At 66.1% G+C, this 23,331-nt stretch overlaps 2 protein-coding genes across 7 annotated transcripts in view; one reads left to right on the forward strand and one right to left on the reverse strand.

Annotated features, from left to right (window-relative positions):
* Positions 1 to 23,331, reverse strand: part of LOC143827315 (mitochondrial import inner membrane translocase subunit TIM16-like) — a 42,219-nt gene that overhangs the window by 713 nt on the left and 18,175 nt on the right. For 2 of the 4 annotated variants that reach the window (XM_077316783.1, XM_077316782.1), the window contains exons 10-28: positions 8,507 to 8,561; positions 8,304 to 8,361; positions 7,832 to 7,977; positions 7,660 to 7,755; positions 7,269 to 7,388; positions 6,917 to 7,040; positions 6,565 to 6,740; positions 6,233 to 6,341; positions 6,005 to 6,091; positions 5,723 to 5,865; positions 5,464 to 5,568; positions 5,189 to 5,274; positions 4,936 to 5,077; positions 4,652 to 4,741; positions 4,015 to 4,131; positions 3,199 to 3,334; positions 2,840 to 2,931; positions 2,625 to 2,711; positions 1,770 to 2,442 (exon numbers count right to left, since the gene is read on the reverse strand). In XM_077316783.1, the coding sequence (XP_077172898.1) occupies positions 2,437 to 2,442; positions 2,625 to 2,711; positions 2,840 to 2,931; positions 3,199 to 3,334; positions 4,015 to 4,131; positions 4,652 to 4,741; positions 4,936 to 5,077; positions 5,189 to 5,274; positions 5,464 to 5,568; positions 5,723 to 5,865; positions 6,005 to 6,091; positions 6,233 to 6,341; positions 6,565 to 6,740; positions 6,917 to 7,040; positions 7,269 to 7,388; positions 7,660 to 7,755; positions 7,832 to 7,977; positions 8,304 to 8,361; positions 8,507 to 8,561 (1,975 nt within the window). In that variant the 3' untranslated portion in view covers positions 1,770 to 2,436. Of the gene's footprint in view, positions 1 to 33; positions 100 to 183; positions 318 to 488; positions 574 to 1,051; positions 1,337 to 1,769; positions 2,443 to 2,624; positions 2,712 to 2,839; positions 2,932 to 3,198; positions 3,335 to 4,014; positions 4,132 to 4,651; positions 4,742 to 4,935; positions 5,078 to 5,188; positions 5,275 to 5,463; positions 5,569 to 5,722; positions 5,866 to 6,004; positions 6,092 to 6,232; positions 6,342 to 6,564; positions 6,741 to 6,916; positions 7,041 to 7,268; positions 7,389 to 7,659; positions 7,756 to 7,831; positions 7,978 to 8,303; positions 8,362 to 8,506; positions 8,562 to 23,331 lie in introns of those variants that run through there. The other 2 variants (XM_077316785.1, XM_077316784.1) reach the window with 2 other exon arrangements.
* Positions 9,949 to 21,869, forward strand: VASN (vasorin). 3 transcript variants are annotated; one of them, XM_077316779.1, is made up of 2 exons: positions 9,949 to 10,205; positions 19,354 to 21,869. In XM_077316779.1, the coding sequence occupies exon 2, from the start codon at positions 19,364 to 19,366 to the stop codon at positions 21,353 to 21,355; it is 1,992 nt and encodes a 663-aa protein (XP_077172894.1). In that variant the 5' UTR covers positions 9,949 to 10,205; positions 19,354 to 19,363; the 3' UTR covers positions 21,356 to 21,869. The 3 variants fall into 3 exon arrangements, with proteins under 3 accessions (XP_077172894.1, XP_077172893.1, XP_077172896.1); XM_077316778.1 differs by lacking the exon at positions 9,949 to 10,205 and adding an exon at positions 10,660 to 12,588; XM_077316781.1 differs by lacking the exon at positions 9,949 to 10,205 and adding an exon at positions 12,636 to 13,230.

A 23,331-nucleotide genomic window follows, 5' to 3' on the forward strand; every position in this document is an offset into this window, starting at 1 on the left:
AGAGAGCAGCACAGACCCCCCCCCCCCACTCACCTTGGACTGCAAGTAGAAGGAGCCGCCTACTGATTTGTCATTCACCTTGAATAGATGCTCGTAGTTCTGCAAGGGGAAGCCAGGGTGAGCGGGAGCCCTTGGCACAGGAGCACCCTCCCTGCCCAGCACCTGCCGTCTCCACAGCTTTACCTTCTGGATTTCCTCTGGGCTCAGCTTGGAGACATTGAGGATCTGCTGGGCTTCCTGGAGGCTGATCCCAGAGATGCTGGAGGCTGCTGCAGACTCTGCAGGGCGCCCCCGAGCACCCGCAGCGGCCTGGCTGGCTGTGGGGCGAAATCATCGCAACGGTTAGAGCGGTCCCATGAGGCCCTGCTGCGGCCGCTCAAAGGGGCCCAGCCACGGCACCCAGGTCCTCGGGGTCAGAGCCTGAGGCCCCCCTCTTCCCCCACTGGCTGTCCCAAGCCCGGAGAGAAGCAAAGGGCGCTCGGCCTCACCTGCGAACTCCTGCCGCAGCGCCCGGGCGAAAGCTCGGCCCACCACCTGGACGCCCACCAGGACGATCTGGGCCAAGTACTTGGCCTGCGGGGGAAGCGCACGTGCTCAGCGGGTGGGGGTCCCTCTCTCTGCACCCCATCGTGGAGCCCGGCTTTGGGACCCCCGGAGTGTGCGTGGCTGGCAGGGAAGGGGGCGAGGGGGGGGGGCTGAGGTCGCCCCGCGCTTCCTCAAGGGCCCGGCAAGACCCCTGGCGCGGGGAGGGGGGGCTGGGCCGCCTTTCTTGGAGAGTTACCAACCTCCTGGCGGGGGCAGGAGGTCTCCCAGAGCAGAGAGCAGCTCCGAAGCGGAGGGGGGCATCTTGGGGAGGGGGCTTCCTCCCTCCCCCCTCCCCCCCAGCCCCGCCTTCTCCAGGCTCCACTCCCGAATCGGCCAGCCTCGCTGTCTGGGCCTGGCGACCCCCACCCTGACCCGGGGAGCCTGCAGGGGCCCGGGCCCTCTTCCCGGGGAGGGGGCAGGGCGGGGGGCTCGGGGCCGCCGGGGCCCCCTCCCTCCCCCCCCTTACCATGGCTCCGGCGGGCGGGCGGGCGAGCGAGCGAGCGCGGGGTCCCGGAGAGGCACGCGCGGCTTCCGGGAAGGCGGGCGCCATAGAGGGGCGCGGGCCGGAGCGGCCGGAAGGGCGCGGGCCAGAGCGGCGCCCTCTGGGGGCCGGAGGTGGACGCGGATGCTGCGCGCGCAGGAAGGGTTCGCGGGAAATTCGCCTGGAGCTCGGGCTGCCAACCCCCAGGAGCTGCCTGGAGATGGCCTGGCCTTCCAGCTGCTCCCCGGGTGGATGGATGGACAGGAGGAGCCCCTCCCTCGGCTTGGCGCGGAAGGGGCCCTTTCCCCCCCCCCGACTCCCGCCCCCCGCCCCCCTGCGGCTCCTGCGGGCCCGGCCAAATGGGCCCTACGCCCCCCCCCCCATGGCCTTCCAGGAGGTCTCTTGGCTCAGCTTCCTGGAGGGAGGCGCTTGGCCTTTGCAGGCAGCCCCGCCAGGGCTTCCTGGCCCACCTCGGAGGGGCTGGCGTGAGCAAGGCTTCGCGGAGGGCAGCAGGCATGCTCGGCAAGGCGTGTGTGGGGCAGAGAGAGCGCCTCTGGGGTGGGCTTGTGTGGCAGGACAGGGGCTTTCTGGGCCGCAGGTCAAGGCAAAGACACCCTCCCTACCACCTGCATGCCCCCCCCCCCCCCGGCCGTGCTTGGAGCAGAACAGACACGAGACAGAGTGAAACAGACAGTCAAAGGGGTGAAGCTATTCGTTCGTGTTTCAGTCACATATACAGCAATGCCGAAAAGGCCGCGCAGGAGCAAACGGGCGGGCGAGTGAGGCGGTGGTCCCAGCCAGGCCAGGAGGGGGCTGTGTCCTTCCTCTGCTGTTGCCCCCCTTTCAAGACACCCACACACACCCCGGTCCCGGCAAGGCAGCCCCGCAGTCATCCTCAGAAAGGCCAGGGGAGGCAGAAAGAGGGACAGGTGGGGGGGGCCCAGCCCCTTGGAGCCCAGCCTCCCGGTCCCTTGCCTAGCCCTCCATGCGGGGGTCGCTGTAGCAGAAGCGCTGGGGGCCCTGCCCAGCCACCCACAAGCACTGAGCCCTTCCTCATCCCTCTGCCCAGGGCTCTGGGGGCCAGGGCCAGACAGTGCCCTGGGGGCTAGCCTGGGGACAGAGGGTGAGGGACCCAAGCCACTGTCCTGACGGCTGGCCCAGAGGGGAGCCTGCGGGGGAGTGGGGTGGCAAAGACAGGAAGGCAGCAGCCAGCAGCAGCCAGTCCGTGGGTGGGTGGTGGGATGGCCGGGCCTCCAAGAGTGTTTGGCCGTACTGCTGAGAGGGCAGCCGAGTGGCAAGGTGGTCGAGTCAGGCGCCGTCTGCAAAGCGGGAGGGGGCGAATCCGATCCAGGCAGGAAGGCACCTCCAGGCTAGTCCTGTGGAGCAGCAGAGAGACAGGTCACAGTGGAGGGGGAGAGACTCTCCTGCTCCTTGGGAGGGGAGGGGGTTGAAAACAGGCGTGGACCCCCCCCCCCATCCTCACAGCACTCAAGCCAGCAGGGATCAGGGCGGGTCCCCATACTCCACCCCCCCCCAGTGTCTGAGCCGAGAGACCTACCCACTCTTCCTCCTCCACGCCCTCAAAGGAGTCCTGGGGGAGGGGGTCCTCACGGTTGCCCAGCTTGGCCACCATCGCGTTGAGCAGCTGGAAGAGAAGGCATCCATCCTAGGGGGTCTTGCCGGTTCTTGGCAATGGCTTCTCCCACCCCACATCGCCCTCCCCCCACCCTGGCTGGAAGGCTGGCTGGACCCAGCCGTAGGGGGGGGGCTCACCTCCTCTTTCTTCTGCTCGTCCGACTTCTCCTCCAGGTAGACGGAGGACGAGACGTACTTCCTGCTAGGAGCTTCCTTTGGGGCTCTGCTCACTGCAAAAGACACACAGAGAAGATCCAGTGGGGCCCAACGGGGAGACCAATTCCCCCCTCCCTGAGCAACAGAATGTGGGGCTTTCAGACTCCAGAGCCCCCCAGAAGCCCCATGGCCAGCTGAGCAGGAGGGCAGCCAGCAGGAGAAAGGCAGCATTTGTGCCCAGGAGTGCCTTAGAGGCCGGCATTGTTTGCAGGGGTGGGCGTCCAAGATTGCAGAGCCCCACCCTCCCCACTGGTCCCATGCTGGCCCTCACCACTCCTCACCCGGCGTCATGGCTGTGGGCTGAAGACTGATCCTGCGGTGTTGGCCATCTGAGCCTCCCAGCCAGGCGGCAGCCGATAAAGCGGGTTCCCACCACACTTCTGTGGCTGGGTAAAGGTCATCCTGGAAGAACTCTTTCTAAGGGAGGAGAGCAGGGGGAGAGGAGGTGGGGCTTTGGTCCTTCTAGAAATCTGGGGGTCATTTGTCTGCCAGGCATCGTGACACACAATTGAGCTACCGGAAACACCTCAGCTGTGCCCAGAGTGACAGTGCACGGCCCAACAAAGCACTAGCGCAGGGGTAGTCAAACTGCGGCCTCCCGATGTCCATGGACTACAATTCCCATGAGCCCCTGCCAGCGTTTGCTGTAATTGTAGTCCATGGGCATCTGGAGGGCCGCAGTTGGACTACCCCTGCGTGACTAGCGTGTGCACAGGATTTGTACCAGTCTGGTTGCGGATTCAGAAGGGGGGCTTCTCGGCTGAGAAGCTGTTGGCAGGAAGCACACAGGCAGAGCCCCCCACCCGAAAGCTCCAAAGAAATCTGCAGGCCTGGCCAGACCCGGCCAGTTTTCCAATTCTGCCCAGGAGAGAGGGGTAGCTTTTGATTTGCCTTAGGCAATCCTTTATTTCACAATTCATTTGCTGTTCAGCACCCCAAGACTGCAATGGCTGAAAGGGGTGGTGTACGAATCCCTAATAATAACAATAACAATAAATAAAGATGAAGAGACACAGTGCAGTCGGGAAGTTGGTCTTGCATCCCTGGAGGTGCTCAGCAATCTCAGCCCCCCTCCCCGCCCACACAGCCCTCCCTACCTTCACCCTGGGCACGCGGAAGGCGATGGGCTCGATGGAGCTCTGCCGGAGACGCAGGGCCCGGGCGACCTCGACCTCCCGCACGTCACACTCCGACTTGGGCAGGAAGTGGAGACCCTGGAGGGGGCAGAGGTCGGCCTGGTTCAGGGCTCTGGCACGGCTCCAAGCACACAGAGTGCTGCTCACTCCTGCTCACACTGACACACCTCGGAGGCACCCCTGGCAGGAAGCGTGCTGCTCCGACAGAGGACACAACAGCCACCAGGGGGCAGGCTCCCAGCACAGTTTAGGGACCACCGAAGAGGCTGGACAGGAAATGGATCCAGGTGGGCCACCGTTGGTCTGAGGAGCAGAACTTAGTCTGGGTCCACTCGGGCACCGTTCAGGCTGAAAGGGTTTTATGCTGGCAATAAGCTTTTGTCTGAGCTCGGCAGAACAGGGGCTTGTTAAGACCCCCCAAGTTCAATTCCAGGGGTAAGCACAGGGCCCTTTCACCCAAAAGCGTGAACCCTGGGCGGGTCCCCACGCTCAAAGGGCCTGGGAACAGCGGTGGGAGATGGGGACAGTTCCCCTAGCCTTCCCGTGGGGCTGGTCTCTCTCTCTCTTTCCGCAGGCGGAGGTTTCTCTGCTCCCTCACCTTGTGGGGCTCGCTGGAGAAGAAGCTGTTGCACTCGAGAAAGAAGGGCTCTTCGGGGACGACTTCGTACACGAAAACTCGGGTGTCGCCCTAAATGGGGGGGACGGAGGAATGGCTGGAGCCGCCCTGCCCAGGAGCCCCAGGCCAGAAAGTAGACGCATCTGGCCAGCGAGGGAGCAAGAGGGTGCGGTGGAAGACCCACAGGCAGCCCCCCCACCCCAACTCCCAATACTGAGCAGAAGATGCTGGGAGAGCACGTGGCCAAGGCCGGTCTGCCCCCTCACCTTGCCCGTCAGGAAGACCAGGCCTGTGTCCGGGTCGTGGAAGGGGATGAGAGTGGAGGGGGAGACGTCGAGGCTGAGGCGCACCACAGGCCCCTCCACCAGGGATCCCGCCTGGTACAGGCAAAGCTGCCGTTCGCTGTGGCTGCGGAGGGGGGAGGAGGAGAGGAGTTGGGGAAGAGCCGATGAGGCCCCCCCAAGCCTGACCAGCCAATGGGTGGCTTCTGGACAGGAAGCTCAGCCCCCCAGGCCTCACCTGTTGAAGCCTGACACCAGCAGGTTTTGGCCTCCACACACCCAGACGACGCGGGCCCCCCGGCCTCCCTCCGGACCTGGGCCTTCCTGTTGGAGGCGGAGAGATGGCGACTGGGGGTGAAGCTCAGCTTGCTCTGGCCAGCCACCCAGGGCACGGTAATGCCCACCGCTGCACACCTTGACCCTCTTCCTCTCCCATCTCCCGCCCACAGGAGAGGGAGCGCTTTCCCTGCCTCCTTCTCCGAAGCCCCCTCCAGCCCCTCAAGGCCCACTTACCTGCAGGGGGCCAGAGGTTTTCCGGGGCTCGTAAACCCGCACTTTCCCGTCCTTGCAGACCGTGGCCAGGTGGCATCCGTCCGGCTTCCAGGCCAGGCTGAAGATCTGCAAGGCATCAGTCCCCAAAGGAGGTCAGCCTGCTAGCCTGAGAGGGGCCTTCCTCCCAACCACAAGCGGTCCAGCTGCCCTCCCCCCCCCCCGGGCTCCTCACAAGTCCACCTCCTGGGGACTCACCCCCTGGGCCCTCCCCACCCCCCACCTGGTCTCCGTGGCCGTTCAGAAGTAGCGCTGGTTTCCCAGAGCGCAGGTCCCAGATGCGGATGCTCCGGTCATAGGAGGAGGAGGCCAGGAGATCCGCAGCCAGTGGGTGGAACTTGAGTGAGTAAATCTTCTCAGTGTGACCTTGGAGAGGAAGGAAAACGGTCAGGGGTCCCGGAAGGATCACTACTTCTGCTCGGTTTTTGGAGGACAAGTGGATCTCCCCAGGCCAGGGGGGGAGACCTCGCATTCACGCCCCCCCCTTCCAGGGTAGCCCCCTGACCTTGCAGCACAGCCTCCGGTTCTAGCAAGCTCTTCTGCAGTCCTTCCGGTGGGAGACGCCAAAGGCGAATACGGGCATCTTCGCCAGCTGTGCCAAGGAAAGGAAGCCAACACTCTGAGCCAAGCGCCGTTCTCGGCCTGTGCTTGAGCCGTAGCAGCACCCAGCAGAGCAGGGTGGGATCTCCTGCCTCACCCCCCCCCCCCGCGGTCCAAAGGAAGAGTCCCCTACCGATGGCCAGGCGCTCGAGATCAAAGGGGTCCCAGCAGAGGTCGGAGACGGGGGCACCGTTCTCAATCGTCAGCAGAGAAGCCTCTGGCAGGCGGCCCGGCTTGGACAGCTGAGGAGGGCACATGGCATTAGCCCCTCCCCTGGGGGGCACCGGGGCCTCTCCAGACCCCCCCCCCCACCAAGCATCTCTGAGCCGGAGGGAGGGCCTGAGAGAGCCAGGGACCGAGGTGGGCCCAATGGCTTGACCACCCAGACAAGCACGGACTGGGGCCGCCGCTGGGCAGGGGGGAGTCCAGCTGCTCCTCAACACCCGCCCCCCCTCCGGCCTTTACCTCCAAGACGGCCACCTGCCCGCCTGCAGAGAGCAGCGGGACGGCCACGCGCCTCCTGTTGGCGCAGAAGCCATCGCTCTCCCCCGGCGTGGTGAGGCTCAGCCCCTTGAGGTTGGTGAAGTGGGTGCTGCGGGGCAGGACGGTGCCCTGGAGGTGGCGGAAGGCAGAGCTGGGGCCTGAGGCAGAAGGCAGGGAGGGTCAGAGGAGACCCCGGACGTGTGGGGGGGGGGGGAAGGGGGGAGCCGAGAGCCGTGCCACGAAACGGGGCTTCCAGGGGGTGGGCAGAGAAGACCGGCAAACGGCACAGCCGGGCCCCAGAAGAGAGGGGAGGGGAGGGGAGGGGCCTGCTTACCCAGAATGCTCTGCAAGGACCTCTGGCTGGGGCTGGAGGCGAAGCCGCTGGTGGCGGAGAGGGAGGGGGCTGCGCTGGAGGGCGACGTAAGGGAGCTGGAGGGGGAGGACAGGCCGCTGCCCGTCTGCAAGGGAAAAGGCGACACCACCTGGGAGAGTGAGCCTGGCCAGCCGAGGGCCCCCCGTCCTGCCTGCGTCAGGGAGGGAGACCCCCCACCCCCTCCGCATGCCCAGCGGCTGTGCCACTGGCCTCCTGGCTAGCTCCTGGATGGGCACAGGGTGCCAGGAAGGGAGGCCAGCGGGCCACTGGCAGCAGCCGGCCATGCGTGTGAGTGGAGGGGGGGGGCACTCACGCTGAGGTCCACGTCCTCCATCTGGTCCTCCGCCCGAGGGGCGTCCGGGGGGCTTGGAACGCAGGCGGACGTGAAGGCCCCCTGGGGTCTGTGGGCCGGGTGCAGTCGGATCCTCGGGACCTGGGAAGAGAGGCAGCGGGACGGGGCTGCGAGGCGGGCCAGCAGCAGAGAGAGCCTTGGCGTCTGTACGGGTGGGGGCGGCCGACCTGCCGGCTAGAGGGGGGCCATGTCGCCTCCACCCTGAAGGCAGGGATGGGACGGGAGGGCAGAAGGAAAGTGGGAAGCAGAGAGAGGGAAGCCTCTGCAGAGTGGGCTTCACCAGGGGGGGCCCTCTCAGCCTGCCCCCCCCCTCTTGAAAAGGGCACTGAGCCCTCTGGCCCGGGGCTCTCACCTGGCTGTGGTCTCCTGCCCACCAGGCCTGGCCGGAGGCTGCGGGGACGTTCCCAGTGCAGCAGGGGAAGAGGTCTTCGTGGAACTCCTGCGAGGCCTGCAGGACACCTGCCTGGTCAGGGTGCGCCACCAGAGCCGCGCTGCCACGCCTCCCCCTCCCCCCGCCGCTTCACCTTTCGTGGCACCACGTAGCTGACGGGGACGATGGCGCTGTCCGTGAGCTGCAGAACGCGCATCACTTCGCACGCCAGGACATCCAGGGCCAGCTTGGGCAGCTGGGCGATTCCGTGGGCCTTGCTCTCCGTCCGGCACTGGCTGACTAGAGAGGAGCGCAGCAAATGGGGGGGGGGGAGCAGTCAGGGAACAGCCCAGGGTAAGGGTGGGACCCCCTCAAAAAGAAACCCTGCCAGCTCCAACGAGCACCCGACCCGCACGCCTCTCTTTGCTGAGTCCTGCAAACTTCCTTCCTTTGCATGCCCCCTCCCCAGGACTGGCACCACCGACGCCCCTGCTGCCCCTCTGCCAGCTGGAGCTCAGCCGGGTGTTACCCGGGGACCCCTCCCCTCTCTTGGGTGGGCGGGGCCTGCACCTGGTGGGGAAGAACTCCCTCTAGTCTCTGGGGCCAGGGGGGGGGGGCAGACCCACCTTCAGCCAGGGCCAGCGTAGCAGGCAGCACCTCGTAGCAGAAGAGAACGTCTTCCCCCTGCAAGGCAAGAGGTGCCCTGAGCCATGAGGGCAGGAGGCTGCAGGGGGTGGGGGGTTGGGGGAGGCCCCCGGGCTCTGTGCACAGGTGACAAATGGGCCGTGAGGGGCACACGTGAACTGGGGGGTGGGGGGGGAGCACTCACTTTCCCCATCAGCACCAGCAGGCCAGTGTCCGGATCCAGGAGTGGCATCAGGGGCCTGGAACACAAAGGAGGCAGGTCTGGCAGAGCCTCAACGGCCAAGCGCAGGCCCTGGCAGAGGCAGCGCCCGTCCACACAATCACAAGCACACACACACACCCACCCACGGTTCCCAAAGCTAGGGGTCCTTTCCCAAAACACACTTGAGCCCTTCCACTTGGGAGAGGGAGAACCACCCTTGTGCCCCTTCCCCTCCCCCTCCCCCCCAGTCCTGCCTGGTTGCATGACAGGCAGCAAACCCAACAGGTGAAGTGCTGGCTGGTGTGCTTGACCTCTGCTGCCCTCTTTTGGGCACACCCTGTGGTCAGGAGCAGGAAGCCGGACAAGACGGACCATCGTTTTTGATCCAGGGCGGTGCCTCTGACGCTCCTCTGCAGCTGCCACCCGAGGCGTAGCCCCGGCAGCACCCTTTGGGATCGGGGCCCCAGCCCTCGTCCCTTGGCCGGGCGAACCGGTTCCAATTCTGCCTCCTCCTCCTGCTGCCCAGACGGGCCCAGCCGGTTTTTGGCAGGTGCTGGGAAGGGAGGGAGGGAGGGAGCTCCTCCGGGGAAGGAGCTGGATCCTCCCGGCACGAGGAGGCACGGGGCCTGGGTGTGTGGCGGGCACGGCCAGGGATCAAAGGAGCACCCGCCTAGTGCTGGACCGGATATGAGTGGGGACCAGCAGGGTGAGGGTGGGGGTGGGGGTGGGGGGCCCCTCGGAGAAGAAGGACGGGCCGTTCTCAGCCAGCAGCGGGAAGGAAAGGCAGCAAGCCCAGCCAGCGGAGGACACTCTGGCGTGCCACACCCAGGAACGTGGTCTCCCCAAGGCAAGAAAAGAGAGCTGCCCCCAAAGCCAGACTCCCCCGGCACCCAGGGAGGCCTCAGCCGGACCGGCCTCTCCCTCAGCTGAGCAAGGCAGCCAAGAGGGCCCGCGAAGCCAGGGGCTGCCCCTCACGGAGGGGTGCCTGTGAGCGTGCCTGTGAGCACGCTGGCCAAGCAGGAAGCCCCCGGGCTGAGTGAGCGAAGCCTTCCCCTTCTCCCCACTGGATCCAGGGGGTGACTACTCCTGCATATGGAGGCTCCAGGGATGGTCCTCCCCTCCTTGTGCCCCCCCTCCAAGGAAGACCTGCCCATCAGCCACGCCCCCTGCAAAAGAGGGAGGGAGGGGGCTGCCCTCTTCGGGGCAGAGACCTGGGGCTTGGGGCACCGAGGCCAGGAGCGTCCAGGGAGGGGGCGGGATCGGAGCACCTGGCCGTGTTCCCGGTGCAGGGAGGGAGGTCACCTTCTGGTATCCGGGAGGCAGTGCCTCGTCCCGGCTTCACCGAGCACCCGACTTGGCCCTGCGCCCGGAGACCGGGACTGGGGGGGGGGGGAGGGAGGGCCCCGCCGGCTCAGGCCTGGGCCAAGCCCCGCCCCGCCCCCTCGCCCCGCCCGTCGGGGGCCGGGGCGGCCGGGCGGCGCGCAGGCAGAGGCGGCAGCAGCAGGAGCGGCAGCGCAGAGGCGGGTCGGCCCGTGGCAGCCGCGCAAGGACGGGCGGCGTGGCCTCTGCCGGGGGGATGCAGTGGCGGCGGCGGTGGTGGCGGCGGCGGCGGAGGGGCGCCTGGCGAGCGGCGCGCTAGAGACCCAGCCCCGCCCGACGCGGCGCCTCCTCGGCCGGCCAGGTAAGCGTGGCGGCGTCGCTCCGGAGCCCGCGGGGGGAAGAGGGCTCAGTGCGGGGCGGCTGCCGGGGAGGAGGCGCTCCTGAGCCCCTGAGCCCGTGCATAGGGCCCTGGGCCGGCGGGGAGGGCGGGGGCGGGGCGCCCCTGGGGGCTTCCCTTCCGCCCGACGGACCCTGGCCTCTGGGAGGCGGAAGGGCGCCCCGGGGACGGCGGCTTGGAGGGCGAGGCGGGGGAAGGGGGCTTCGGCGCGCGCCGGATGCCCCCGATCCCTCCTGGCCAAGGCGCCCGTCCGGGGGGCATCAGGGTCCCCTGGACACCGGGCGCCCTCTGGACCGGGGAGAGGTGCCTGCCCCCTCCTGCCTGCGGGCTCTGTGCCGCGATGCCGGCGCCCGGGGGCTTCCCGGCGTGGGGGTGGAGGTGGGGGGCGCAGGGAAGCGCAGATCGAGACGGCTCCGGATGGCGAGTGCCTGGCAACCCCGAGGGCGGGGGGGGGGGGGCTTGGGTCCGGCTGCCCCCTCTGATAGGGGAGACAGACCTTTGCCAAGCCCCTTCCCCGCTGCTAAGCCATCTCTGGCCCATCAAAACTGAAACCCAGTGAAACACACGCCTTGAACAGAACACAACAGGTGCCAAATAACTTGCTGCCCCGACCACAGGAGGAAATGCCAGGCAGAACCATCCTGGCCCGGCAGCCCTGTGGAAAAGGCCCCAGACCCTGCAAGGGGGGCCTTCTGCCCCCAGCCCTCTGCAGCCGACCGGCAGGGACGGCCGCCGTGTCCGGGGAGGAGACCAGGATCGCCACGGTTTAGAGAGCTACATCCCTGCCGCTCAGGTGAGGCCTAGAAGCAGCCAGTGCAGGAGGGCAGACGGGAGCCGGAAGTGTAGCTCCCCCCCCCCCCACCGTCCCGGTCTGCCGCTCAGGGGGAAGGTCAGCAGGGGCCGGCTTTCTCCTGAGGCCTCCCAATCTCTTTGCTGCGCTTAAACCAACCTGGCCGCTCCCTTCACCCACTGGTGTGTCGAGAGACCTCTGAAGGAGGAGCCCTGCCAGGTCAGGTCCAGATCCGTGGCTCGGGTTCCTGCCTGCAGCATCTCCAGCTGGAAGGGCCAGGCAGGAGGGGGGGGGGCAGCAGCCAGCCTGAGCAGGCGCGACCGGACCTTGACAGACCGAGGGGACTTTATGCACATTCCACATTCCCACATCCTGTTTCCCACAGAGGCCAGCCTGCCGTTTCCAGGAAGCCCTGGGAAGCAGTGTCTGGAGATACACTGCAACTGAACATGGAGGCTCCTTCAAGCTTCATGGCACATATCAAGGGTGGGGGAGAGTTCATCCGTGCGGCACCCACGGATGAAATCTTGCGCCTGGCAAAGGCCACTGGTCACATCCAGCAGGAATCCTTCCACCCTTCTCCAGACCACAGGCCTGAGGAAGACTCCGGGCGGGTGGGCGGGGCCAGCTCAAGCTGCTTCTCACCTGGGCGGCCTCCCCCGCCCCTGTCCAGCAGGAGGCCTGCCAACGTGCAGCCAAACCAGAAAGGCGGCTGCGTGCCGTCATGGCTTTGGAATCCTCATTAGACGGGCTCCGTGCGTGTGTGTGTGTGTGTTTGTGTCGGCTGATGGGGCAGGAGAGTGTGGAGGTGCGAGGGCCGTCCTCCTCCCACGCAGCTGGCTCGGCTGCTGGAAGGAGTTGCTTCTTGGAAGCCGGCCGTCCTGCTCTGCCTCCTCCCCGGCACCTGGTGGACGGGAACGCTCCGGCCCAAGTGGGCGGCCAGACGCTGCCGCTGCCGCCGGGGAAGGTTCTGGAAGGAGGGCAGACCCATGGCCAAGACAGGGCCGGAGGCAGGGGCAGGCGGGGAGACCCAAGAAGAGACGGGGCCTGGGCTGCCACGAGGCAGTCACTGGGATGGAAAGGCCTCCTCGTGAGCAAGGGAGGCGGCCGTTCCCCTGGAGCAAGCCCTGGGAGAGCCTGTGGGCAGGCTGGGCCCTTCTCCCTTGTGGGCGCACTCCCAGTGCTCAGCTGGGCCTGGCTTCCTCGAGGAAGCCCATCCATCCCTCTCCTGGGGGTGTGTGTGTGTCTCTCCCCAGGGCTGCCCCTGCTGGGCAACGCTCAATGGCCGGCCGAGGGAGGAGAGGGGCCCGATGGGGAAGCGCTCGTGGCCTCCCACGTTGCCTGGCAAAGGAACCCCGCCCTCGCCTTCCTCCTCCGAGGGGGAGATGTGCAGGGGCAGTTGAGCCCCCAGTCGCCCTCTTTCTGGTTGCCGCTGGCAAGCCGTCTCCTACCTCCAGGGAGCCGGAGTCAGGGCGCGGGGCCAGCTCCCCTCCCACACAATAGCGGCCCTTGTCCGCCCTGCCTCGGCCAGGCTGGCGAGGAAAAAGAGCCGGAAAGGTAAACGGGCAGGAAAGGGGCTTCACGCGCCCGGCTGGCCCCCAGGGAAGAGAGACTCCGTTGGGGAGTGAAAAGGGGGCAGGGGAAACCAGTTCTTCCCCTCTGCTGTGAGGGGACAGGGGTGCCCACAGAAGCCAGGCAGGGGGCTGGCACAGGTCCCTGCCTCTGGCGGCTTCGGGGCTCTTCTCTGGGGCTGGTTTCCCGTTCAGAGGGGAGTCTGCGGCTCTCCCCCCACGCCCGAGAATCAGCCTCAGAAGAAGCAATGTAGAAGGTGGCTTAGTGGGGCCGGCTGCCGTGGCCACAGCTCAACCCTTTGACGTCCTGGCCGCGGGCGGGCGGGCGGGCGGGCCTCCTGGCCAGCTCCTCCCGGCCTAATGAGGGGTTCGGCCTGCCTGCGTGCTAAGGATAGCGCTCTGCTCCTGCGGCTGCGGTCAGGGGCCCCACCCCAGGCGGCCCGAGTGAGTGCCCCACGGCTCACCTCCCGTGCCCGGCAGGGGCTGCAAGGGAGGGGAAGTCAGTGGCTGCTGCCGTGGGGTCTGGACCACTGCAAGAGCCCCGGGGTGCTGGGCAAACCTTCTGCCAAGCCAGGAGGACTCAGAGACGGAAACACAGTCTTGGGGCAGAGGACGTGGGGCAGGGAAGGTACGTTCAGAGCGTGGGGGGACCACCAGCCAACCGGGACGTGTCCTTTTCCGCGCAGCCTGTACCTACGCTGCGGCAGCGGGACCAGAGAGGGATCCGTGGGGCCCTCTCTGGAGCAGCTGCACCGAGATCAGTGGGGCAGCGAGGGAGCCAGCCCTGCCGGAAGGGCCCAGGTGGGAGGGGGCTGTTCCGAATCCGGCTCCCTCTCTGCCCTGCCTGCCCCACTCCTGCCCCGGCTGAGGCTGCCGCTGTAGGGGAACTGAGCGGAGGGCCGCCAGGAGCTGTGGGGCCAGAGCGCTCTGCGGGAGACGGAGACGCACGACCGGACCGTGCAGATGCCAAGCGGCATTCCGGCGGGTGAGGCTGGCGCTGGCTGGGGACTCCGTCCCGCTGGTGGCCGCCCGGGAACTGCCGTGTCCTCCCAGGAACGACCGTCCAGAGCGTGGCAGTTCCCCCGGGCTGGATCGCCATGCTCAGGAACCAGGCAGCACAGCCAGGCCGTCCGCCTTCCCTCTCGGAGCCACTGAACTCCCGGCCAGAGAACTGCGGTGCTCATCTTCACGCCGGCCACAGACCCTCCTCCCTGCGCGGCTCCAGAGGGCTGCTGCGGAGCGGGTCCTCCAGTGTTCATGAGCGGAGCAGGACAGGCGGTTCGCCCCAAACCAGGCTGGTTCGGGTCGCCTCCACCTTCTCCGGCTGGCCCTCCGAGTCGCCCCACAGAGGGGCTTTTGGCCTCTCCTGACCCGGCACGGGACTGGAAGAGGGGGCAGAGCTGTGACCTCTCGGATGTGCCGGCCTGGGAAACACGAGCTGAGCAGGAAGCTCGGGGTCAGAGCTGCACCAGTGTCCCTGTGGCCTGGCCTCTCCGCCGGCACGCCTGGAAAGGGAGCCCAGAGGGGTGGGGGCTCCTAGAAAGCAGCCCCCCAGACCAGGGGGCTCCACAGGGGCTCCATGTGGGGCTTGGCTCCTGGGGACCCTCGCCCTCTTCCCCTGCAAGTTCCAGCAGCCCCAAGTTCTAGGGACAGTTTGGCGGGGAGCCCTGCGATTCTGCAGCGGAGCCCAGAAGCACCTTAAGGACCGGCCAGATTCCCTTGGGTGTGTGTGTGTGTGTGTGTGTGTGTGTTCGTGAGCTGTCAGAGCGCCCTTTGCCGGAGAGAAGTTGTGGGGTGGTGCCCACCATAAGCCCAGACTCCAAAAGAGTTTCTGCTGCACCAACTTCAGGGACCTTTGGCCAGCACAGGATTGTGGGAGGCGTCTGTCAGCTGCCAGCAGAGCGATGCCGGTCGCTACAGGCGGGTCGCCCTGCTGCTCTGAAGGGGCAGGAGGGAGTCGGAGTCCAGGGCCACCTTCCGGACCAGCCAAGTTTCATTCCAGGTAGAAGCTTTTGTGGGCAGCCGTATTCCAGCTTCTACCTTGAATAAAGCCCGGTTGGTGTGAGAGATGCCCCTGGACTCAACCCTGGCTCTAGTCAGTGTATTTCGGGGGCAACTTCCTTTGAGGAGGCTCACTGACGATCTCTGCAGAGAGGAAGTCTTTATCCCCCTTCCCCTCCTCCAAAGAGCTCGAGGCCGAGGGAGGGGAGGGCCCGAATTCCAGCCTGCGCTGACGGCAGAGAGTCAGTTTAACAAGGGGCAGGATCCAGAGCACATTTCACCGCAGAGGAGAGTGAAAGTGAAAAGGGAGGGGGGGTAGGAATCACTTTTCTTCCCCCCCCAGCACATGTGGAGTCAAGCCCCCTCTCCACAGCTGCAGAGAGCCCAGGTGTTTCTAATGCCACTTGGCCACTAGCACCCTCAGTGCGGTGTCCTCGTCGTTGCCCCCCCCCCCCCCCCCGCACCGTGCCTGCGCCCCAGTCTGGCTGTTTTAGGAGGCAGCTGCTTTTAAGAGAAGACTGCTGGGGGGGGGGGGGCAGGGCCTCTGATGTGCTGCCAGTCACAGAGCCAGTCCCCTGCCTGAGGTTTCTTTTTTACTAGGGGGGGGGGCGGTGGTGTCAGGAGACGCCTCTGGTTCGGCTGCCACATGTTCAGAGCAGATGCTGTCTGCAGAGGCCCTGGTGCGGCCTGCCTGCAGGATCCGAGCCCTGCAGCTGCAGCAGGGGGCTGGGAGAGGGGCGCTTTTCTGACGCAGCATGCCCCACAGGCTGCAAACCCAGCCCCGGCCGACAGTCTGGGCCTCCTGGCGGGAGAGAAGGCCGAGCGGCCCTCGTCTCCCCAGACATCACAAAACCAAGAATTAACCCTGTGGAAGAAGCACCTTTCAGGAAGACCAACCAGGCGGGCAGCAGTAGCCGTCGTGCAAGGTTCTCAGCTCAACAGAACCCTTCTTTTGCCTGGCTGGGCCAGAGGCCCTTTCACAGCTTTCTAGCACCCAGAACAATAAAAGGTTCTGCTGAGCTCAGGAATTTGCACGCTCCTTTGTGCCGTTTTGGATGGTCCTGACAAAGGGACCCGGATTTCTTCCACGCTTCTGGGGAGGAGACGTGACCGCTCCCGCCAAAGAGCCCCCCCCCCCCCCGGCACAGAAACAGGCAGACTGAAGGTTCACCTCCCTGCAGCACCTCTGCCAGTGGTTATACGTGGGCTAGGTGGTTTGCTCTACCGGGGGGCCGTGAAGCCCTCAGGCTCTCCGTGGCAGTCCCCCCCCCCCCCCGTGCAGAAGTTCAGAAGGGCCTTTCTTTTAATGGAGGGGCCTCTGCTTCACCTGGGGGGGGAGGACTGGCCCACCAGGTTGGCGGGGCGACTTTTGCGTGGATCCCGTTTTGCTCCGGTCGTTCATTCCTGCACGTTTGGCCAGAGAGGTGGGTGGCCAGAGACGAAGGAAGCCACGAAATCACAGGAAGGGGCTGCAGCACCAGGCTACAAGCTACGTGGCAGGCTGGCTCGGGAAAGAGAGAACAACTCTCTGCACGCACCCAGAGTGCTTCCTCCACGCTGAGCTTGGGGCAAAAGCCCCACACCGTTCCTGGCAGACCCACAAGCCTGAGCGCTTTTCCGAACAGAGGCCCCAGCAGCCAAAACGACTCCTGCGGTGCGGGACGGGGTGTGTGTGCGCACACGTGTTTTTTGGCAACTCCTTTCTTCAAAGGCAGCCTTCTGAGGGGCAGTGCTGCCCCCCCCATGCGGGAGGGAGGGAGGGCGGGAGGACCCACTCCTCCTCTAAAGCCGGATGTCAGCAAGAAACTGGATCCCCTGGCAAAGAAAGACCCAGCCCCCCCTTCAACATCCACGCCAACCTGTCAGCAGCCCCCCCCCCCACAGCTGGCTCCCATTACCCACAATGCTCCGGGGTAGCCCTGAGCCCCACCGAGAGGTGAAGCAAAGGGGGCAGCCCCATGGAAGACAAGCAGGATGGGGGGGTGGGTGGGAAGGCCCCACAACCACTGCCACCCCTGTCCACCGTGTGTGTGGGGGAGGCGGAGGCCCCTCGTGCAGGTCTCAGGGGGAGTCTCTGGCCAGAAGCTACTCTCCCTAGCGACCGGACGGGAGAGCTGACCGGGTCCGTTCTAAGGCACAGCAAGATATGGGGCCTGGACAACATCCCAGCCATTTGGAGTTCGCCCCCAGCCATGTTGGCTGATAGACCTGGCTGGCTGCCCTCCAGGTCTTCTCTCACCTGCAGCCCCCAGGTGAACCCCCAGCCCTTTGGGGCAGCCCTGCACACCCACCCACCCACTTTCCCCAATTCAGCGAGGAAAGGGTGGAAAAGCTTCCTCTGGCCACTCCGGCTATTCCTCCCCTCCCCTCCCTCCCCTGGCAGGGAGGCAGCTGACCTCCCCCCCACGTTCTCCCCCCCTGCAGCCGCCTGACTCCTCCTCCTCCAGCTGCACATTCCAGAGCTTATTACCTGTCTGTGTAATGCCAGCTCTGGGCCCCCCCAGCCCCCTCCTCAGCCAATATTAATTCTCTTGCTTATTCAGAGAGCTGATGGACAAGCCAGAAGCAAACGGCCCCTAAATCCGCCTCCTTGGATCCCCCCCTGCAGCCCCCTCCCCTCTAGGCCCAGCCACAAGTTCCGCTCTCCTCCCCCCGCCCCCCCAAGCACAGGCAGAGCCCCACTTGGCAGTAATACTCGGGCTGAGAAGGCCAGAACGAGTGGGGCATGGGCCCCACAGAAACCTGCCAGCCTTGGGAGGCCTCTGCACACGGGGGCCCATGCTCCAGGGGGCAGGGGGCAGGGGGGCAGCCAGGAGACCCCAGGGGGGGGGCAAAGGACGCCGTTGTGCTTGGCAGGAGTTGAGCCTGGCTCTCCCTCCGCATGTTGTCTCCTGCACAGAGGGGAGCAGAGAGGAAACCTTCCATCCGAGGTGTGCTGTGAGCCCCCATTCACACCCCGGACCTCCAAACTGGGACACCCGACTCCGCCAACTTCAGGAAACCGAAATCCGTGTGGATTTCTGGGGGAGATTTTCCGTGGGTGGAAGGCATCTGGGGCGAGCCGCTGCAGCGCTTCCAGGGAGGGAAAAGGGCAGGCCCAGATGGCCCGTCTGATGCTTTGGTGGAGAGGGGGCTGCCCCCTCTTCCGAGCGCCCCCAAAAGCGAGGGGGGCCCTTTCGGCTGAGGCACAGCCCACCTTTCTGGGGCGTGAGTGTCCAAGAACAGGGGCCGGAGTGGGTCTGGGGCAGAAGGGCCCCTCTGGGCGGCCTTTTGGCAACTCCTTTCAGGGAGGCCCAGGCGTTTGGGGCTGAGGGAGCCCCGGGGGCCCCTCCCCGCTGACTGACGCAGGGCTGCTCCAGATGGCTCTGCTGCCTCCGCTTCTCTCAGAATATAAGTATTTGGGGGCTTGGGGGGCAGCCAAAGGTCGGCGGTAATCTGGGGCAGAGATCCCGGCACCGGCTGCTGCATGCTCCCCCCTCTGCCCCCCCCCTCCCTGCTGCTGCTTCAAAGCAACCGGGAAGGAGAGGGCCCTGACTCAGGACTGGGCAGGCCAGAGTGCCCGGAGGGAGGGAGCCTGTCGCCCCCTTCCCCAGGAGCCAGCCAGCAGCATCCTCTGCACGCTGCATGGAGCTTCCCTCTGGTACTTCGTCAGGGGATCCTGGAGGAGGAGGCTGGACTCCCAGGGGACCCGACCCCCCTTGTTGGCATCAGCCAAGAAGCTTTGAACTGAGGCCCCCAAAGTGTCTGTGGGTCTGGCAGAAGGCTTGACAGACTGACCCACTGGCTGCAGGGCTGCCTCCCCACGGCAGAGGCAGATCTTCAGCTGGGAGCTTCTCAATGTCCTGCTGGAGCCAGGAGTCCTTTCACAGTCCTCCCCCCACAACCAGCCAGGGCAGAGAAGCCTCCTGCCCCCTTTCTGCTCTGGAGCAGCCCTGGACTCAGACCAGGTTTCCAGGGAGGGAGGGAGGGAGGGAAGGCAGCCCCCCCCCCTCCTTGGCTTGCCTCCTGCTCCGAGGAGGCCAGATTGTTTCTGCTATCACATCATGGGTGGGTGGGTGGGGGATCCAGCAGAGGCAGGGGAAGGGGCAGGGGAAGGGGCAGGCAGACGTGACCGACCCCCCCCCCCGCCCTTGAAACTGTGTCCACCTTGGCTGGCTGCCCAAAGGGAGTCCAGTGCCCTCCAGGAACCAGGCCCTCCCTGGCCCCACCCCTCGTGTTGACATAGGAGCCAGGAACAGATTTGAGGGGGATTATGCAGAGGGGGGAGGAGGGGGCCTCCAGCTGGCCTTTCCTGTGGGTCTCAGCCCCACTGCAAGGACCTCGCTCTGCACTGACTGACTCCTGGTCTGGCCGGCCTTGGCCTTTCAGGGACTCCCGGGCAGAGCGGTGGGAGAAGTGCCCAGCCGGCAGGGAAGTCACGTGGCTCCTGGCCCACGGCCCCAGGATCTGGTTCCCTCCTTCCCTCCCAGCCAAAGTCCACAGCACAGCCGGCCAGTGCCAGGTTACAGCCCTGCCTGCTTCACGCGGCCAGGCAGGCCCAAATTCCTGGCCTCTCCGCTGGCCAAGGAGGGGGAGAGGGGAGGGAGCCGTGGGGTGGGCGCTGGGCTGCCCGGGTGTGCAGGCTCTCCTCTCCTCTCCTCTCCTCTGCTCTGCCGCAGAGGCCGGGCTGCCAGCTTGACCAGGGACAGGCCCTGGGGGACCCCCAGCAGAAGCCCCCCCCCTCTCTCAGCCCTGTCCTTTCCCCCTGCAGGGTCAGCGCCATGAGGCTGCCCGTGCTCTGGACACTCCTGCTCTTCCCGGCGGGGATCGTGGCCCAGGGCTGTCCGGCCCAATGCCAGTGCAGCCAGCCCCGGACGGTCTTCTGCATCTCCCGGAGGAGCCACACCGTCCCTCGGGGGCTGCCCCCGGACACGGCCAACCTGTATGTCTTCGAGAACGGCATCCACTCCCTGAGTGAGGACAGCTTTGCGGGGCTGCCGGCCCTGCAGCTCCTGGACCTCTCCCAGAACCAGATCTCCGGCCTGCCCCGGGATGTCTTCCAGCCGCTGGCCGACCTCTCCAACCTCGACCTCTCCTCCAACCAGCTCCGAGAGGTCACCAACGAGAGCTTCTACGGACTGCACCGGCTGGAGCGCCTCTACCTGCACTACAACCAGATACGGCTGATCCACCCGCAGGCCTTCGACTCCTTGCAGAGCCTGCTGGAGCTGAAGCTGCAGGACAACCGGCTGCAGGATCTGCCGCCGCTGCACCTGCCCACCCTCCTCCTCCTGGACATCAGCCGCAACCAGATCGCCACCCTTGAGCCGGGCACCTTCCACGTAGGCCGGCTCGAGTCCCTGAGGATCGCCGGCCTCAACCTGCAGCACGTGGACGAGGACTTGCTGCAGCAGCTCCCCAACCTGCACGAGCTGGACTGCTCCGACAACCAGCTGAGCGCCGTGCCGCCGGCTCTGAAGCGGCTGCGCGGCCTGACCAAGCTGCGTCTGGCCGGGAACGCCCGCATCGCCCAGCTGCGGCCGGAGGACTTCCAGGAGCTTCTCCACCTCCAGGAGCTGGACATCAGCAACCTCAGCCTCAACCTGCTCCCCCGGGACTTCCTCACCGCCTTTCCCCGGCTCAAGGCCCTGACGGCCGCCGAGAACCCCTTCAACTGCGTCTGCCAGATGAGCTGGTTTGTCGCCTGGCTGAGCAGCAGCAGGGCTGCGCTCCAGAGGTCGGAGGAGACCCGATGCCATTTCCCGCCCAAGAATGCCGGCCGGCTGCTCCAGCATCTGGAGTACGTGGATTTCGGGTGCCCGACCACCACCGCAGCCACCACCACCGCCTGGAAAGCCAACAGCCCCCGGCTCACCACACCCGCTCAGAGCAGCAGCCACGTCCCACCGGAGCCCGGCACGGCCAGCTCCACGCCCAGGCCAGGGAGCTCCCCTCTGCCGCCAGACACCACCCCGGCAGCCCAGCCTGGCCCCCAGGCACACCTCTGCCCACCCTACACCTGCCTCAACGGGGGCACCTGCCATCTGGAGGGTCACCACCGCCTGGCGTGCAGCTGCCCCGCGGGCTTCTCGGGCTCGTACTGTGAGGCCCAAGCCCCGGCGGCCACCCTGCCACCCGCCACCCCGGCCCCCGCGTGGCCCAAAGAAATCGCCATCAAGCACGTCGGCGGCACCTCCCTGAAAGTGGACCTGCAGGACTACATTGGGTCCCGGAGCCGGATGAAAGGGATCCGGCTCACGTACAGCAACCTCTCCGGCCCCGACAAGCGCCCGGTCACCCTCAACCTGCCGGCCACGCTGGCCGAATACACCGTGGGGGAGCTGAGGCCCAACTCCTCCTACCACATCTGCGTGGGGCCGCTGGGCGACAGGCCCCGCGAGGAGGACTTCTGCCTGGAGGCGCACACCCTGCCCCTGACCCACCAGCAGCACGCCCCCGTCGCTCAGGGCAGGCCCCCCAACTTGACGCTCTTGGTGGTGCCCGCGGTCACGGCGGCCCTGCTGGTGGCGCTGGCGGTAGCGGCCGTCTTGTGCTACGTCCGGAGGCGGCAGGGGAAGGCACGGGGCACCGTGGGCACCAGCTCTGGCCCGCTGGAGCTCGAGGGGGTCAAGGCCTGCCTCGAGAAGAACGGGGACCCAAAGCTCCCAGGGAGAGCAGCGTCCCCCAGCCCCTTGGAGTACGAAGTGCCCCTCATGGACCCGCAACGCACCAGCACCTCCCCGCCCAGAGCCCAGAGGCCCTCCTACTTTTAGGCTCCAGCACGGCACTGCAATTCGAGAGCTGGCTCCAGAAGCGGCCCTGGGAGGATGGCCTGGCATGAGCGGAGACCTTCTGACGCGTGATGCGCGGCATCCCAAGCGAGGCGCACCGTGAGGCAGCGGAAGGCCTCAGGGCCCCTGGGGGAGGGGGGTAGCCCTGGGGGTCTGGGGCCGCAGACCCCCAGAGAGGCCTGTGGCCCTGCAGCGGAGAACCCCCAGCTGGGCCCCGCCAAGGCCGTCTAGAGGCAATGAAGGAATGGGGGACCGGGCTTTGGGCGGGGGGGCTGTGGGGGCAGAGCGAGAGGGGGCCGGAGGGAGCTCCCAGGCTGAGCTCCGGTGGGGGGGGGGGAAAGTGCTTTAAGGACCCGTGAGAGTATTTATATAATTGCCAGATTAAGTTCTCATTTCTTCTGGGGACCCCCTTTCTAACACAGATCAAGGTACTTCTTTTTGTTAAAGCCGGACTGTTAATGCTTTTGTACAAAACAATAAAAATGGAGGCTCTGAACAGTCTCTCTGTGCGTGTGGCGGGGGCCCAGGGGAGAGCTCTTCGCGGCACTCGTGGAAGGGGGGGTCCTCACCTCGGGGGTGCGGGGGGGGGGGAGATGCAGGCAGGTTTCATGGCCCGTCAAGCTTCCCGGTGAGGAGTCTCACTGCTGCCTCAGACATGCCGGGGGTAGGGGGCAATGAGCCTCCTACGTCAGACCAGAGGTGGCCCCAGGGATTGGTGCAGGATCTCAGCACGGGATCCTCTGAAGGATGCCCTCCATCCGGGGAGGCAGGGCCAGGGCTGCAGTGCATTGTGGGTGCCACGCACCCCAAAAGAAGCCGGCACAATGAGGCTGCTCTGGACCCCCCTCCCCCCAACCCTGCCAAAGCCTCCTTCCCTCCACCCCACTGCAGTGGATTCCCCTGCTGGGTAGTGCCCTGGCTGGGGAAGCTCAGCCCTGCAGAAGGCCGTTCCCACTGGCTACCCACAAGGGCAGTCCCTCCCCATGCAAGAGCTGGGTCATCCGGGGAGCAGAAACCCACGGCCAGAGATGACCCCTGCTGGCACGGCTCCCCTGGGCCTGGCTAGCTGCCCTCCCTGACACAACCCCCTTTCCACCACACAAGCCGGGGGACCAAGGGCACCTCTAGGTGGGTGGGTGGGTGGGTGGCCGCGACAGAGGGCCTTCCGCAGGGACCCCCACCCGCAGGGGGCACTTCCACCCTGGGAGGGAGGGAGGGAGGGAGGGATGGGGCACGTTGCTCCAGGCAGGCTGCCGCTTTTCGTTGCCTAAGTAAACTTTCCCGCAGCCTCGTGCCCACGCAGCGTTGGCCGGCAACCCCGCTCTGCCTTGCAAGAAGCTCATCCCATCGCTAAGCCCCCCCCCCTTGCAAACAGCCAAGGGTCTCGGAGGCAGGATGCTGCTGCTGGGAGCCGTTTGTCAAACTCCCTGAACAAACTGGCTTCTGTCTATTTGGACACCGCATTCGCTGCTGCCGAGGCCTCTGGCGGGCGGGTTTCTAGGGAGACTGGGGATGAGCGCGACGGCGGGAGGGTGCGGGCGGGAGGGACCACCACCAAACAACGCAGGCAAGCCAAGGTAAGGAAACTCCAACAACATAGGAAACGTTATCTGCAAACAGGAATAAGAATGTAAACAGACTTCAAGAGAAAAACCTTACAAGGCTCAGAGTGTTGACCTACTTATTCACAACACCGCAGATAACGTTCAGGACATGGCTGGTAACCGTTTTCACGGCATTTCCTTCTATGCTGCCAACCTAGGGAGGGGCTGGAAGACGCCAGACTCTGTGCCTGGCACCAGCATGGAGTGCACACAGCCCCGGACTGGGCTGGCCTGACCACTTTGTCCCAGGAGTTCCAGGACACAAAAGGTCTGAGCCCAGGGACCAATTGAAGCCCCACCAAGTTAGGCAGGCGTAACTCAAGTTTGTTGAACCGCAGATGATTCGCAAGTTCA

Source organism: Paroedura picta, chromosome 17, assembly GCF_049243985.1.
Source record: "Paroedura picta isolate Pp20150507F chromosome 17, Ppicta_v3.0, whole genome shotgun sequence".
Classification (NCBI taxonomy): Eukaryota; Metazoa; Chordata; class Lepidosauria; order Squamata; family Gekkonidae; genus Paroedura; species Paroedura picta.

What these genes read in the sequence shown, in the direction of transcription:
- VASN (XM_077316778.1), top strand. Translation starts at nt 11,756, where the DNA reads ATGGCTTTGGAATCCTCATTAGACGGGCTCCGTGCGTGTGTGTGTGTG. An exon ending in GAGGAAAAAGAGCCGGAAAG is followed by an intron (nt 12,589 to 19,353) that starts GTAAACGGGCAG and finishes TTCCCCCTGCAG; the next exon opens with GGTCAGCGCCATGAGGCTGC.